The following is a 16609-nucleotide window of genomic DNA, read 5'->3' as shown; positions in this document are numbered from 1 at the left end:
AGTGTATCACAGCTCAGGGGAAAAAAGCACCGAAATAAAGCACCGAAATGTGCGCTGCTTTTCAGTCTGGTTACTACCGTTTATGTCAGAACCGGTGCCATCATGGCACCGGACACCGGTACCCATCCCTAGTCCCAAGTGAAACTTTTCTCAAAATCAAGGAAACCAATTAGAGTACCACCATTAACAGTGCAATACACTGTTTATTGACATGGTGGTAAGTGCATTAGAGGGTTACCTAGGCAACTGGACTCTGGAATGTCCACTAAGAGCAAACCATCAGCAACATAAATATTTGTGGCAAGTGAAACGCGTCCTGTGTGGATTCTGCTGGAAAATCTGTGTCTGTATCTCTCTCTCTGGATTTGTATGTAGCCCTCAACAAGTTTCTCTCTTGTCTTTCTCTTTTTCTTTGACTTTGTTTTTTTTTTGTTTTTTTGTCAATCCTGCTCTGTCCAGGTGGACAACTCATCCCTTACTGGTGAATCAGAGCCCCAGACCAGGTCACCTGACTGTACCCATGACAACCCCCTGGAAACCCGAAACATTGCCTTCTTCTCTACCAACTGTGTTGAGGGTAAGTTTATCACCATTATCATTATCACCATTTTCCAACAGTCAATTACACCTTTATTCTAATATGATAATGTACATCAGAATCAGAATACTTTATTAATCCTGAAGGAAATTAGGGTTACAGCAGGCAGCACGCTAATGGCGCATGCGCACTTACAAAGGAACGTATGACCAACTTTACACAAACATCACATTGGGGAGACATGTCAGAAAGGTAGGCTGATAGGAAAAAACAACGAAAATACATAACATGAGGTAAGAGGAGGAGAAAAAAAATTCCACTCAGACTGAGCTCCTAGTGGGAGAACAGTTTGATAACAGAAACATACATAATATTGTACCTGTTGTTGGTTTTGGCGGGGGTTGTGTTGTGTTATTTTAACAAGATATGACCCAGGATTTCATTGCATTTCTTCATTTCCCACGGTGACAGTGAGTTAGATATGGAATGAGTGACTTCTCTGGTCATCAAAAGTAGATCTAGAAATGTGATCCTATTTAACCTTGTACCAGTTCCTTTCTAGTGGATCCTGTTGTAGCCATTGTATTATCAGCATTGCAGCAAAACGCATTATGAATCTCACAGTGTATTAATTGGAAAATAGTGAGATGTGGTGCCCTCTGGTGGACACGTTACATTCTTCACTACGTCTCCAATCATCATCACTCTGTCCGCTTGTTCATCTATATTATCACACTCTATTTATTTATTTTTTCGTTCTCTATTTTTTCCCCTGCAGCCAGTGTTGAAGTGCATATATTTTAAAACCATTCCCTCTGTTTTTCCAGGAACTGCACGTGGTATTGTTGTGTGTACTGGTGATCGCACAGTGATGGGACGCATTGCCACCCTCACTTCAGGTCTGGAGACTGGGAAGGTAAATATATTATATATAATAACTGCTCACATCCATTACAGCAAGAAACTAAAACCGTGTAACTATACACTCATTCACTAAAACTCTTGTAATATTATTTAAAGCCCATATATTGTCTTAGTTGTGTCTCCTTATCAGAAATTAAATCTCTTTGCAGTCAATTAAACATCTTCTTTTTTTATCCTCAGACACCCATTGCCAAGGAGATTGAGCACTTCATCCACATCATCACAGGCGTGGCTGTTTTCCTTGGCGTGACCTTCTTCATCCTCTCAATCATCCTGGGTTACTCCTGGCTGGAGGCTGTAATCTTCCTCATTGGTATCATTGTGGCTAATGTGCCCGAGGGACTGCTGGCCACAGTCACTGTGAGTTGGCAGAGAGATGTGAAACTAGTGGATGGTGCAATATGGAGTGTCTGTGTGTGTCCAAGATCCTTAGGTGTGGTTCAGGTTATTGTTTTTTTGTTTTTTTGTTTGTTTTTTAATTTGTCAATAAGGCTGAAATGTTAGGATTGGTAGTAGATGTGTGTGTCTGACATTGATTTGTCCAGACTTGGGTCAAACTGTAGCTTCACATAATATAAAATACAAAGAAATTAGATGAATCTTTGAAAACTTTTTGTATCATGAAACCTGTTTTTTCAAAAATTTTATTCCAACACTCACTGGTATTAAAAATAGTAACATTTCTCATTTTTAGTGTGTTAGTAAGTCACTCTAATATCGATTTTCTCACAGAGAGAAGGTAACAGACTAAAGGTGGTGTCACCAATCACACTCCTTGGGCTGTTAGCGGTTTAACTCACGTCTGAATGTGTGTTATTTACATTAGTTTCTGTTTTATTTTGTGTTGTTTCTGTGGTTTTTGGCTGGTGTTGTGTTGTGTGTGGTTTGATCATGTCTGTTTGCTTGTGTGCTCTCTGTGTGGTTTGATATTGTGATTGTTGTATTTCGTGCTTTAACATTCTCAGTTTGTTTCTGTGGTGAAATGTTGTGTCGCCTCTGTGTATTTGTCCTTTCATCTCCCACTTCCTCTCTCTTTCTATTAAAGGCAGTCCCATATGCGTTTGTGTGTCTCTCTCCATCTTCCTTTTCGTGTGTCTCTCTCTTTTCCAGGCCAGTGGCGGTGCTGTCTGCAATGACAAGGACTAGCTAATGTAATGACATTAGGCAAATGTTTCTCAGCACCATGAACTGAATTTAGGCCTCCTGTGCTTGGCCTTGGCTAGTTTGACCCACTGGTCTTGCCATACTTGGCATGGTACCATAATGCACTGCTGCTCTGCTTCACAGCATCGCTCTTTCATGCTTCATGTTCTCTCTGCACTGCTTGTTGGGCTGTGTTTTTATATCCTGACAGGACTTTTCTGTTCTTATTGCATTGTTATGTATAGAGTGCTATGTTGGTGAGCAGAATGAACGTTTCCAGGCATCTGGGTGGTTGTAAGTTCCTAGTTGGGGTTATGTGTTTCAGGTTGTTGGCAGAAATTAGTTAAGTGTCTGGAGATGCTCATCTGTTCTTTTAGTTTACAACATAGATACTAATTGTATTTTTCTCTCTCTTTCTCATTGATTTTATCCATTTGTTTGTGACGATCATCAACAACTCTTTCCCACTTGTTTTCTTTCTTTCTCTCCCTCTCACTTTGCCTTTGATGCCTTTCCTCTGCCACTCCCATTTCCTCCTTGTTTTTGTCTCCTGCTTCATCACTCTCCTCCAGGTGTGTCTGACACTGACTGCCAAGCGAATGGCTCGCAAGAACTGTCTGGTAAAGAACTTGGAGGCTGTGGAAACTCTGGGCTCCACCTCCACCATCTGCTCTGATAAGACAGGCACCCTGACCCAGAACAGGATGACCGTGGCCCACATGTGGTTTGACAATCAGATTCATGAAGCTGACACGACTGAGGATCAGTCTGGTGAGATTTTGTTCTCTTTTTATTTAGTAAGCATTAAATGTGTGCCTCCATGCAGTATATATTAAGTAAAGTGCAAATAAACAGGATTGTGAAATGTGTGGATTTTAAAGGGCGCGAACAAAAAAGCTTCCCTTAAATATAGCAAACCAGTCACCGTGTGCAGATACACTGCCTCCAGTGCTCCTGCCATGCTTGTACTACCGTTTTGTAAGCTGATTGAGCACCATCTGCAGTTCATACTGAATCTTAGAAACTCTTAAAATGGTGAACCTGAACTTGGACGTGTCTGAACATTTTAATCACACCTTGTATTCAGTAGTTTTTAATCTGTTTTTGTGCTTTGAAAAAGTGCAACAAACAGATTAGCTGTTTCATTGCTAAAAGCAAAATGTGAGACTGGAACTACATTCTGTTCTAAGTAATGTCTATTTACATTCCACATAATGCATGGAAACAAAGCACTGAAGTAAAGCTAAAGATAAAATGGCAAGATTTAACCGTAACCCTTCGCTGTATCAGCAGCTGGATGCTTGGATGAGGTTCAATGACTTCTTTTTTGCTTCTTGTAGGCTCCTCCTTCGACAAGAGCTCAACAACATGGGTGTCTCTGGCTCGCATTGCTGCCCTGTGCAACCGCGCTGTGTTCAAAGCAGGTCAGGAATCTTTGCCCATTCTGAAACGAGACGTAGCCGGTGACGCCTCAGAGTCAGCTCTACTGAAGTGTATCGAACTGTCCTGTGGCGCCGTCAAGGCCATGAGGGACAAGAATAAGAAAGTTGCAGAGATCCCGTTCAACTCCACTAACAAGTACCAGGTGAGTACCAAGTACTTGTTTGTGCAGAAAGAAAATATAATAAGCAATTACACACATTACCAGTTCATTTCAACATGAGCTGAATCAGGCAATTTGTAGTAAACCGGCTTAAACATGCAAAGAACTGCATACCAAATATTTATTCATACTAATAGTTCAATCCATTCCCATCAGCTCTCAATTCATGAAACTGAGGAGGAAAATGACAAGCATTACCTGCTGGTGATGAAGGGAGCCCCAGAGAGGATCCTTGACCGCTGCTCCACCATCATGGTGCAGGGCAAGGAGCAGCCGATGGACGATGAGATGAAGGAGGCTTTCCAGAATGCCTATCTGGAATTGGGAGGGCTGGGAGAGAGAGTGCTGGGTAAGGATGATCGGAAAACTAATTATTTCAAATGCCATGGAAAACAATTAGTGAAATACAATTTAGACTTTTCTTGCTCTCTGTGCTCAAACTGTACTAAATAAAATAAATTAATTGTGTGAGAATTTAACCATCCCTCTTCCTTCAGGGTTCTGCCACCTGTTTCTGCCTGAGGACAAGTACCCAAAAGGTTTTGCCTTCGACACCGATGACGTCAACTTCCAAACTGACAACCTTTGCTTCGTTGGCCTCATGTCCATGATTGACCCTCCCCGCGCTGCCGTGCCTGATGCTGTGGGCAAATGCCGCTCAGCTGGCATCAAGGTGGACACCTTTCTGTTCTGACAGTCTGTTATTTGTCTCTCATTCTCTAAAAATATGTGTCTTCTGTTTATGATCTTCTAATCTTATTTCTTCTTTTCTTCCTTTAGGTTATTATGGTGACTGGTGACCACCCAATCACAGCCAAGGCCATTGCTAAGGGTGTGGGTATCATCTCTGAGGGAAACGAGACAGTGGAAGACATTGCTGCACGCCTCAACATTCCTGTCAGCCAAGTGAACCCCAGGTAACATTTACTCCTGTGGCTGCATCATCACTGCTAAAGCTGTTTTGAGCCATAATACATAATACTGAAGAAAAGAAAAAATATACACACATATATATATATATATATATTTATAATTATATTTCTTTCTTTTTGGAATGCAGGGATGCAAAGGCCTGTGTGATCCATGGTACGGATCTAAAAGACCTCACACAGGACCAGATGGATGACATTTTGAGGAATCACACAGAGATTGTCTTTGCCAGAACCTCCCCACAGCAGAAGCTCATCATTGTTGAAGGTTGCCAGAGACAGGTACGGTTACTGCACTGCCACTGATTTACAGGTGAACAGAGATAAACAAAAGTATAATTAGTTTTTATCTCTGGGGCTGTAAAGTGAGTTTATGTGGCCTCGTCCTCTGTCAGGGTGCTATCGTGGCTGTGACTGGTGATGGTGTGAATGACTCTCCTGCCCTGAAGAAGGCTGACATTGGTGTTGCCATGGGAATCTCTGGCTCAGACGTATCCAAACAAGCTGCAGATATGATCCTGTTAGATGACAACTTTGCCTCCATCGTCACTGGAGTGGAAGAAGGTGAGGGACAAACAAAAGGTGGAAAGGTGGAGTGTGGCGAGGAATCTGGGCTACAAATGACAAAACAGACATAAAAGGTGTAGGAAAAGGTTCAGCTGAGTTTTAAAAAAGTACCATATTTGTTCGCGGTTGTCATGTTTGCAACAGGAACTCAGCAAAAGTGACACCACAACTGCTAGCACACGCAGTCATCATTTCTGCCTGTCGTGCACCTCTCAATATTTGATGCTCACAGCAGGACTAGTGGACTGAGATTCATATTGGAGACACAAGTGTACAAACAGTTTTGTCTTTACTGCAATTTCAGTTTTATATCAACACAGGAGAGAGGCCGATGTTGCAACAGCTTTAAAAGTGAGAGATTTTGGAGAAAACTTTGCTTCCTGTTTCAACATCTTCTAGTCACTTTTTATTTCTCATTGTCACCACCGGCCCTGCACGAGAAAACTGCAGCTCCTCAAGGACCAGTGTAATGGTTAAAGGACTGTAGTGATTTTCATGAAAAGAAGTTCAACAACTACTTAGATGGGCAAAGCACAGTTCACTCAAGCTTTGTTCGAGCATGTGGCATTTTGTTTGTTGTATTTATACACCACCTTTGTCTTTCCAGGACGTCTGATCTTTGACAACCTGAAGAAATCTATTGCGTACACTCTGACCAGCAACATCCCAGAAATCACCCCCTTCCTCTTTTTCATCTTGGTCAACATCCCCCTGCCTCTGGGTACCATCACAATCCTCTGCATCGACCTGGGAACTGACATGGTGAGAAAAAAGCTCAGGACAAAGACTCAAAGACGAGACGTGCTGTTCAGGCTATAAAAATAAGGAAGCACTGTGTGAAATAAGCTTTCTGAACAGTGCATTCATCACTCAAAACATTTTAACGTACACACAGTAAACCAGTAAAACCATGCTGGACACTTGAAGCTGTTAACTACATGCGCTCATGTCAGATGCATACCTGATTCATGCCTTTTATTTATTATAGCAGCCACGAGAACAGCTATTCAGTGTGGTCCCTTATGATCAGCATCGCTGTGAAGAGTAAAATATTAAACATGGAACAGAGGTGGAATTCAAGGTCATTTTAAATGGGACCTTTAGAGAACACTAGGTGGCAGTGTGGAACCACTATTTATAAGAAGCAGCTCTCACATTTTCCACCCTCTCAAAGAACAGAATGTATTAATACCAAACCCTAGATACAGAAAGACCAAGTTTTCATAAACGTTATAAAAACACACATCAAGAATATATAAGTAAAGTTACCAAGGAGTATCTCAAATAAGACAGAAGTGTCTCTTTTTCCTTTCTCCTCTTCCAGGTACCAGCCATCTCTCTTGCTTATGAAGTAGCAGAGAGCGACATCATGAAGCGACAGCCCAGGAACCCACTGAGGGACAAACTGGTCAATGAGAGACTCATCAGTATTGCCTATGGACAGATTGGTAGGTACATTTATTCTTTACAGTTTGTGGCATTTACTGTAAACAGTGTTCAGGCAGCTACATGGAAGTGGTTTGCACTCTACAGCACTCTCATTTAATTTAAATATCACTGTTCTTTTCCAACTGTCTAAAACGACAGATGGAAAATCAGTCTTTAATGACCATGTCGAGTCTACAGGATTTTACTGTGTCAAATAAAATGTATCATTTGATTAAGGGACTCTCTGTTTGTCTCTGTAGGTATGATCCAGGCTCTTGGGGGCTTCTTTGCCTATTTTGTCATCATGGCTGAAAATGGTTTCCTGCCATCTCTGCTTGTCGGCATTCGACTCAACTGGGACGATCGCTCCAACAATGACCTGGAGGACAGCTATGGACAGCAATGGGTATGAGTGAAATGTTATAATGTCAGTGTCTCTTGTTTCAGATATGTTCACTTATGTAGTGGAGCCACTGAGTGACTTGAATTTGTGACATTCAAACAAACCTTTTGTTTTTGTGCCATAATCTTTGAATGATTAATGTAAGTCTTAATTTAATACTGATGTAATAAAAGCTATTTATAAACAAATCTATTGTAGAAAGCAGACAGGAGATATTCTCTTTCTCATTTCCTGTGCAGACCTACGAACAACGTAAGATTGTGGAGTTTACTTGCCACACAGCCTTCTTTGTCAGTATTGTGGTGGTGCAGTGGGCAGATGTGATCATCTGCAAGACCAGGCGTAACTCTGTGTTCCAGCAGGGCATGAGGTAAGTACAGGTTATTGAAGAGAGCGTACGATAAAAAGAATTCCTTTTAAAAATGGTGGGCAAAAATAATCTAATTGATCTCAGGCTTTAAAAACCTAAGCAATTCTGATAAACCACATTAGATATTAATAGTGAACTTTTTGATTGTGTGTTGAATTTTGTAAGGTATGCAATTCTACCTTCTTCTTACAGTCAGTTTGTATGAATGAAATGACAAAACACAGTGACGACAGACATCTATTGCAAAGGCAAAGGCAAAGGTTTATTTTAAAGGGAAACATGTAGGAAAACTGTAGCTCAGTAGACACCATTACAATATACAGTCTACAAAGTAAATATATCTAGGCATAGTACTTATTTTTGATGGATCAGTTCTGCATTGCTGTATTAGTACTTGGAGAACACAACAATCTGAGTACTTTCAGAAGTATACAGGTCTTGTATCTAAAGAAAGGGCATCAGTTTCTTGTTTGATCGCTTTTTGGTTGTTGTTTTGGAAAAACAGAAAATTGATACTGAACATGAGAGAATGGATGAATGGATCACGACCATGATTCATCAATAAGATTTGATTTGGTTTTTGTATTTATTTTCCCCATAGCATCCACTAGGTGTCACTAGATAACCACATTTACCCATGTGCGCTGTCACATATGTTGCTCTTTTTCTTCCGTCCATCTTGTTTGGTCTTACACTGTGTGTCCTCTGCCCATGATGCTGTGTTCTGCAGGCAGCATTTGTAGGTCAGGCACACAAACTAATATAATGTTACTATAACTGTCGGCCTGCAGGGAGTTGCCTTTGAAGCTTTTTCTTTGATTCAGAAGTAGGTTGATGCCAGCAAAAAAACGGCTGCCAACTGTTCAGAAAACAGACAGTGTAGTGATCTGTTTTCTGAAGAACATCACTGACGAATGTCCGAGATTTTTGAGTAACGGGATACTTCTTTGCTTGGTGACTCTTCATCTACTTGTGTGTCTTTTGGCTCTTCGCATCTGTTTTTGCATTTATTTTTTTTATCCATACATGTGAGTGTTGTAATAGCCTCTCTTGTTTTGCATTTGTTTTCTTTCAGGAATAAGATTTTGATCTTTGGCCTGTTTGAGGAAACGGCTCTGGCTGCTTTCCTGTCCTACTGCCCTGGTATGGACTTGGCACTACGGATGTACCCACTCAAGTAAGTGGCATTTAATTAATAAAGAGAATCATCAAACAGCAGATCAAAACATCATCATAGTAACTATGGATGTTCAGTCCATAAAATGTATATTTTCAGGTAAGGAATTGCAAAAACAGTTTCTTTGTCCTGAATCTCAGCGGACTTAAACTTACCACTGTCTCTTTTGTCCCGTCCTGCCATGACACCCTATTCATTCAAATATTCTCACTCTGTCCTTTGTTCCCACTCGTTCCCTCACAGGCCCAGTTGGTGGTTCTGTGCGTTCCCATACAGTTTCCTCATCTTTGTTTACGATGAGATCCGAAAACTCATCCTGCGCCGAAACCCCGGAGGTGAGCTCGCACACAACCATATATATTTACTTGTTTAGTGGTAGGGTGGTGTCAGTGAACTGGAAAGTGGTGATATATTTTATAGGAGAAACAGAGGAGGCATAGTGTGGGTTGTGAACAGTAATATAACTTGATAAACTAGAGGTGTATCTATAAAATATTTTCCTTCAGTCCATTGACGGCTAACGTTTCTCTCTTTCTTGTGCTTCTTTCCCTCTTTGTCTCCATGCAGGCTGGGTGGAAAAAGAGACATACTATTAAATTATCAAAGCATCATTTACTTCTTGTCCCATTTTTCCCTGAATTCATCCCTTCTTCTCTATCTCCCTCTGACTTTCTCTTTCCTCCTTCCTTGCCTCCATCCATCTCTCCTCTCGGCATACTCGAAATGTACAAGAAAAAAATGTTTACTCCTCATCTTTGTTCCTCCATCTTCATTTCCTAAAGAAACAAAAAATCAAAATGCCAAGACGACAAGAGGACCAATGACAGAGGAGGAGAGGATGGGGAAGAGGGTGCATTTGTAAATCTTCCCTGTCCTTTCGGTCCCTCTGTCCCCCTTTTTTGTATCCAAAGCCTACACAGCAGTAGTCTGCCAGTAACACTGTTTGTGCCGATGCTTACTACACTGTTAGCTACAGCAAGTCTTCGTACATGTACTCAAATTACATCGCCGTGTGGAACCAAATAAAGAAAACATCTTGAGAATAAAGCAGAAAATCTGACTGCTCCACTGCAATCTCTCGGGCCAAGCAGCACAACAAAACGGCAGCTCCGGTCTAGACTACGACCTGGCAATTTGAGCGGGTGGGTGGCATCATTTTTGTTTCGTTTTTTATTTTTATTTTTATTTGTATTTATTTATTTATTTATTTATTTTCCCTGCCAGAGAAAAGCTGCCCAGATCCAGCTCAGTAATCACTGCCATTTCCTGCCATTCGCCTACCGCGACTTTCCTTGCCTTTTTTTCTCTCTCTATTTCTATTTACTCACTGCCAGTCTTTCACTGCCGTTCTCTCTTTCTCCTCCTCGCTTCCTTTCCTATCAATAAAGAATCGGTGTCACCATAAAACCAACCCACTGTCTCACTCACGCCCACAGCAGGGTGGAAAAAAGTTCACTTCCTCCGACTCCCCTGTCCATCCTCCCTTCCCAGTGTTGTTTTCTGTTTGTGTTATTGTTGTTTTCTAATAGACAGCTGGGTGTGTTTTTTTTTTTTTAACAAAACAAAGTTGTTCGTAAAAGTTTTACGTGTTTTTTGTTTTTTTTAAAGTTCGGAGTGAGTCTGAGAGCTGCTTGTTTTCATTCAGACATGACAAAGCACACTTTCTCTCCCTCTTCCTGTTCATCTCATCTTCATCTTTTCCTTTAACACGTGTGCCCTCCACCACCAACCTCACCCCCCTCCTGCCTGTCTATCTGTCCCTGTTTGTCTGTCTGTTTGTGAACACCGTGCAAACCCTCCGTCCTTGTAAACTTCCACCCACTTTCACCGCCTGCCTCCTCTTATTCTCCCACCCGTGACCGACCTACAACCTCCCAACCCCACCCAGCCCTACCCCCGTTGAAAAAAAAATTACAATCTTTCTGTGTCCTCGGAAAAAGAGATTTCTCTCAAGTTTCATTCTTAAATCAGTGGAATTCTGGAATAAGGCACTGTACCTTACACTGCGAAACAGCAGCAAAAAAAAAAGGAAATGAAATAAAACCGAAGGATCTCTCTTTTTTCAGCTTGGCCTCGACTTTGTTTTTGTGTGGAGTCTTGTCAGAAAATGGAAATAAATGCTGTGACCAACTTACTTTTGGCGGGAGTGTCAAGTAATCTGTTTGAACTTTAGCTTCTCACTGGCTCATGGGAAATTGCATATCTGTATACTGCATGCTGTTTAGTGCACAGAATTTGGGAAAAATGTTATGAATGCAGTTTGTAGACAATGAAGAATGCAGGACTGAAGGAGCTGAAGAAACTTCATAGTCAAGAAAGGTTTTATGTCCACGTGGCTGCTGAAATTAAAGATAATTTTGATAACAGAGACATTTCAAGACAGCTGCCAGTGGTGAGAATGACTTGCTGTCATATTGGCTCAACATGGGCGATGAAGATTGTGTTAGATGACCAAAAAGCTCCATAAGAGAAACTAATTGAATCTTTCTTTTAAATGCTTCAAAGTGCTATTTACAGATTCAACATGTTTCATATTCATCAGCTAAAGTGATAAATACATGGATGGTTTTACATAGCATTGCAGTAATCTGATAACTTGGTTATATCCTAGCAGCCACAACATTCCTGATAATTCAGTCTGTTAAGAACGTTTAAATTTTAATGCAAATATCATACTAGCTGTATGTTTGGTTGTTCACTGCACACACGAAGCTGCGCTGTGTTCAGACAGCCTCTTCTTGTAGTCGGTCTGAAGCTTTTTCAGCAGTGTTTGCAAACACTTCAGACCACAAAGGACAGCCAGCGAGGCGACACGTGACCCTGTCTTCAGCTCACCTGTTGCACTTCCTTGGATAACTTGGTGGGTACTACTGTTGCACATTGAAAACACCCTACAATGCTTCCTACTTTGGAGAAGCACTGACCCGATCATCTAACTGTCACATTATCATCATATTATTAAAGCAGAAAAAAGGTATGATAGCTTATATCCAAATGCTGGACATTACTCCAGCTTTCAACATAACAGCTTTATTCACTGCAATGAGGTAATGTTATTATGTGTCAGTGGTTTAATATTGCCTGTTTAAGTAACATTAAAACTAACAAAAGATGTTAGAACTGGCAAATGGAAGTTAGATGTAATATACTGCTGATAGTATCTGTTGCATAAACAAATTATTTTCCTAATATTGTCTTGTTTTTAATATACATAGAACTGTTTTAAATAAGTGAAAATGTTAGCCAGTTGTAAACTTCTATAAAATTTCTGGTTATTTCTGACATCAAAATTGTAGGTGCATGACCCAGAGACCCAGTTTAAGATTGCTGTTCCTTAAAATATTATCCCCAGGTCACCTCAGTGGGTGAGCAGTCGACCATATGCCTTATGGCCAGAGAGCAGTAGGCCCAGTAGTTCTGAGTCATGGCCCTTTGCTGCATGTCTTCCCCACTTTCCTGTCTATCTACACTTTCTCTATCCAATAACAGCTAAAAGGCCAAATATATATTTATATATATATATAAATAAATTAATGTGGTCTTCAATTAAGTAGGATTAAAAGCTAAGTCCTGGGTTTAAAAATACTTTAAAACCTTCTAAATTAACTAAATCTATCAACACAATTCTTGAAAAAATACTACCATGACACAATATTTGTATTTGGAAAAGATAGGAATTAAAGTTGAACTAATTTGGTGCTGCAGTGAGTTAAAAATAAGTATCAAACGTTAACAGCAGCACACGCAGCGCTAAAATGCTGACCCTGGAAGTTTTAGCTTTTGTAGAGGCTAATTTTATAATATCCTTCAGATATCTCAGCTGAAGGAATACCTTCCACAAAGAAATGCTGCTACAGGAATGAAGACCTAAAGAAATCTTTGCAGTAAAACTCAACAGAACCACAAGTCAAAACATTTAATATGCATAATACCAGGAGCTTAGCAATGTCTTTTTTGGCAGTAATTTAATTTAGCTAGGGGCTGAGTAGCAGGAAAATCAGCTGTTAGCAGGGAAATGCCAAATAATGGCACACACTAGTTTTACCTTTCACTGAGAATCTAAATATTGTAATGCAGGGGATTCTTAATATGTTCATTTATATAACAAGGATAACTACGAAAAACAATCAGGTTGTTAATTCTTACTCAGGAATTAACACCTTTAAGTAATGAACACTTGAACATCCTTTTTGGTTTTTTTATTTGCACTTATTTACACTTTATTATAATTTTTTTTAAATAACCACACTGTTTAGGTTAAAGGTTTGGTCGTCATCTACCTCTTTAATGAGCCTTTCTTTGTCTGTCCCATTGAAATAGGTTGATTTGCACACTGATTGCAGCAGTGGTTATTTAGAGAGCACAGAAAACAGCTTCTGACTGCGTGTTATGCTGCTTGTGTACTTGTGAACAGATGAGTCTCTTATGTGTGTGTGTGTATATATATCTGTGTCTGTACACACACACACACACACACACAAAGTGACTGAGTGCAATGGTGTTCGTGTTTCATGAATATTATTACAAGGCTCACAGAGCAAATGAGTGCTCCTGCCCACTTGACACACACCCTCTTGTAACCCAAGGATATAGGTCACCTCTTTTGTTAGTTTGTTTTCTGCTTCTTCCTCTGAGGATTTTCATCCAACCTGATACGTTATAGCCCTGATGCTCTCTAGCTACAGTTTAGCACCTGTTTACTCCTTGAAATGATACAATTTTTATGATTTATCACCGACATGAGTGATATTAATGTGTAATAAGTTTTGTCTCTGTTAAGCAGCTGGTCTTCATCCTAGATAATACTGACATAAAGTTTCCTGTTTTACAATAAAGGACTGATCAAATCAATACTGTACACTGCATCACGCTTCACTGCCAGCTCTGCAAACCTTTAAAGTTACCCGGTGTAGATAATGAAAAAAGATTATATTAACGGTGAAGAAATAAAAATCCCATCTTTGATCTGAACTGTCTCTATCATGATCATTACTGTATTCAAGCATTTGCTCAAAATTCTTCCTGAGTTTCCAAACTCTTATAAATCCAGAAAAGTGTCAGTCCCATCTCTGTCCTGTGGAGAGCTGTGTAGGTGAGGGTGTAATACCAAGTGCATGGTTGTCATGGAGCAAATGGAAAGATGTCTTGCATGTATCTGTGTGACTCAAGCAGCTTTGACAAAACAGCGGTAGTTAGTTTCTTAGAAATGGAACTGTTCTACACACAAGGGTAGGGGTTGGTGCTAGCTGCATAGCATGCTAACTTCAGTAGATATCTTTGCGACACAGTGCATACTCATCCATCATTTCAGATGCCCCTTTTTTTTGTAATTTAAACTTGCAACAGGGGGGTTCTGTAGCCAAACAGAAACTTCCAGCACAGAAAATGAAGCCAGTATGTCAGGTTCAAAAACTGCAGTTCCTGTAGTGGCCACTTGAGGCTCACTCCAAAAGCACCAGTCCCTATACTTCCATGTTAAAATGCCCAACTTTACAGCCATAAAAAAACTCTACAAACAGCGATATTTTTTTAAACGTATAAATAATACTCGAGTTAGGGGCATTAACAGTCTCAGCATTCAGTAAGCTGGAACCACTCTGTGTCGGCTAGGCATAAGTTCCCCTAACTTGAGTCACTGAACTGAACCTCGTCACCATATTTGTGCTATCAGTGTTTTTTGGACATTTTTTATCATTGGACTCTAAAAAAAACAAAAATATTGCCTATTGTGTGATTCAGAGCATCTAAGATGCTTGTGCTTCAGTTTTGGTAAGTATTATTTATTTTTGTTTTTCTAGCAGTTGACACTAATCAGTTGATATTGTTATGGAGATCAGATTATTAACCAGATTGTTAGGGTTAGCTGATAACTTAGCACCTCATGTTTTAATGCAAATATAGTTATGTCTAGAAAAGTGATGGAAAAAACCAACATGTCATCAGTCAAAACCGTCTGTGATACCATCCGATGGACATTTATAACATCTGTGCTGAAACAAGATGATGATATTTGGCATCCTGGAAATGTGTGAGTACTGGGCTGGTGAATCATTCTCCTACTGATGTACAAAGTAGCCCAATATTCCTAAAGGCTACATTCTAGCTGGTTAGTTTGCTCTCTTGAATATATACCAATGCAACACAACGCACAGATATCCACCCGTTTTTTAATGGTTTATCTAACTTTAGGTTGTAGGGAGGCTGGACCCTCTCCAAGGTGACAAAGAGCAAAAGGCATGAAGCACCCTGGACAGGTGACCAGAGAGAGATAGATGGCCATACACTCTGACATTCACGCCTACAGCCAGTCTAGATTCACCACTGTGGATGAAAAACACACAGAGACACCAGAACACCAGGCTGACCAGGAGGTTTTGGAGCCAAACTGTCTTGCTGTGTGGCAACAATGCCAAACGCTGCACCACCCATTTTCAAATATTCATATTAAACCAATAACAGATGAACGCCGATTAATTCTTTCCACACACGGCATTTGACTTCAGCTCAGATTTTGTAAAATACTCAAATATAAAAGTGCCATGTAGTCAATTTTTAAACATGGGTATGGATATTGTGCGTTGTGTTTGCTTTCTCTTTATCTCCTCCCGCCTCTTTATGTGAGTAAAGTCTTAGAAACCCATGAGGGCTGAGCACCCTCAGGTGTGTGACACTTGAATGAAAGTATTCTATTCATACAGACACACACACAACCAGGAATACACTAACAAACATCTGTTAGAATATAAAAGAGAGGAGATGCCTTATAGCAGTGCAGCTCCACTCATTACGACACACACACACACACATCCCTTTCTTATCCCCCATAACAGCCACACTGAAACGCCTTTCCTCTGGCATACACACACACCCTCTCTCAATCTTCTACCCACTTATTCTCTCAACCCAACACACGCGCACACACACACACTCTCTCTCTCTACCTCTTTCTTCCAAACCACACACGCACACACCATCTCTCAATCTCCTACCCGATTACACCCACACGCTAAAATCCCTTTTTGCACACGTCCCCAATACACACATCTCCTACCTTCCCTAAAACCCTTTTTCGTTTCCTCTGACTCTGACACACACACACACATACACACAGGGCTCTCTTTTTGTCAACCACTAACCCCTCCATCCTCCCCCCGTCCCTCTCCCTCCTCCCAGTAATCTGGCTGGCCCGTGGCCTCCTCTCTCTCGCTCCACTGTTCTGTGTGATAGAATATCGATCGGTTTGCCTCGGCTCGGCGTGGAGCAGGAGGAGGGGGCGGCTGTAGGGCTATAGGGAGAGCGTGTGTGCGAGTATATATGTGTGTGTGTTGGATGTTTTGGGGTGGAGGGGAGGCAATGGTCAGACATGCTCCAAGGTTGTTACCACAGCAACAGAGGGATGGGTCAGAGGGTTGCCATGGCGCCTAGGTCGCAGGGTCAGGGTGTGGGTCCTGGAGGGCTCACGTTCTGCGGTTGTATGTATGTGTGTTTGTGTTAATAGGAAGGGAGGGGGAGACGGAGGTGTCCAGT

At 40.9% G+C, this 16609-nt stretch overlaps 1 protein-coding gene across 1 annotated transcript in view; it reads left to right on the top strand.

Annotated features, from left to right (window-relative positions):
- The window catches only part of LOC102211354 (sodium/potassium-transporting ATPase subunit alpha-3-like), a 26802-nt gene extending 17105 nt beyond the window's left edge, over positions 1–9697 (top strand). The window contains exons 7-23 of the mRNA XM_005749350.1: positions 460–577; positions 1366–1454; positions 1643–1822; positions 3178–3376; positions 3946–4190; positions 4365–4557; positions 4706–4881; positions 4989–5125; positions 5269–5419; positions 5533–5701; positions 6312–6466; positions 7029–7152; positions 7393–7538; positions 7775–7905; positions 8981–9082; positions 9326–9417; positions 9650–9697. Of these exons, the coding sequence (XP_005749407.1) occupies positions 460–577; positions 1366–1454; positions 1643–1822; positions 3178–3376; positions 3946–4190; positions 4365–4557; positions 4706–4881; positions 4989–5125; positions 5269–5419; positions 5533–5701; positions 6312–6466; positions 7029–7152; positions 7393–7538; positions 7775–7905; positions 8981–9082; positions 9326–9417; positions 9650–9678 (2436 nt within the window). The 3' untranslated portion in view covers positions 9679–9697. The remainder of the gene's footprint in view (positions 1–459; positions 578–1365; positions 1455–1642; positions 1823–3177; positions 3377–3945; positions 4191–4364; positions 4558–4705; positions 4882–4988; positions 5126–5268; positions 5420–5532; positions 5702–6311; positions 6467–7028; positions 7153–7392; positions 7539–7774; positions 7906–8980; positions 9083–9325; positions 9418–9649) is intronic.
- The last annotated feature ends 6912 nt before the right edge of the window (positions 9698–16609 follow it).

The sequence above is a fragment of the Pundamilia nyererei genome, unplaced genomic scaffold (genome assembly GCF_000239375.1).
Source record: "Pundamilia nyererei isolate P.nyererei 1_Seehausen unplaced genomic scaffold, PunNye1.0 scaffold00242, whole genome shotgun sequence".
NCBI classification, from domain to species: Eukaryota; Metazoa; Chordata; class Actinopteri; order Cichliformes; family Cichlidae; genus Pundamilia; species Pundamilia nyererei.
Note: the sequence above shows the minus strand (reverse complement) of the source record. Positions and strands in the feature narration are given on the sequence as shown.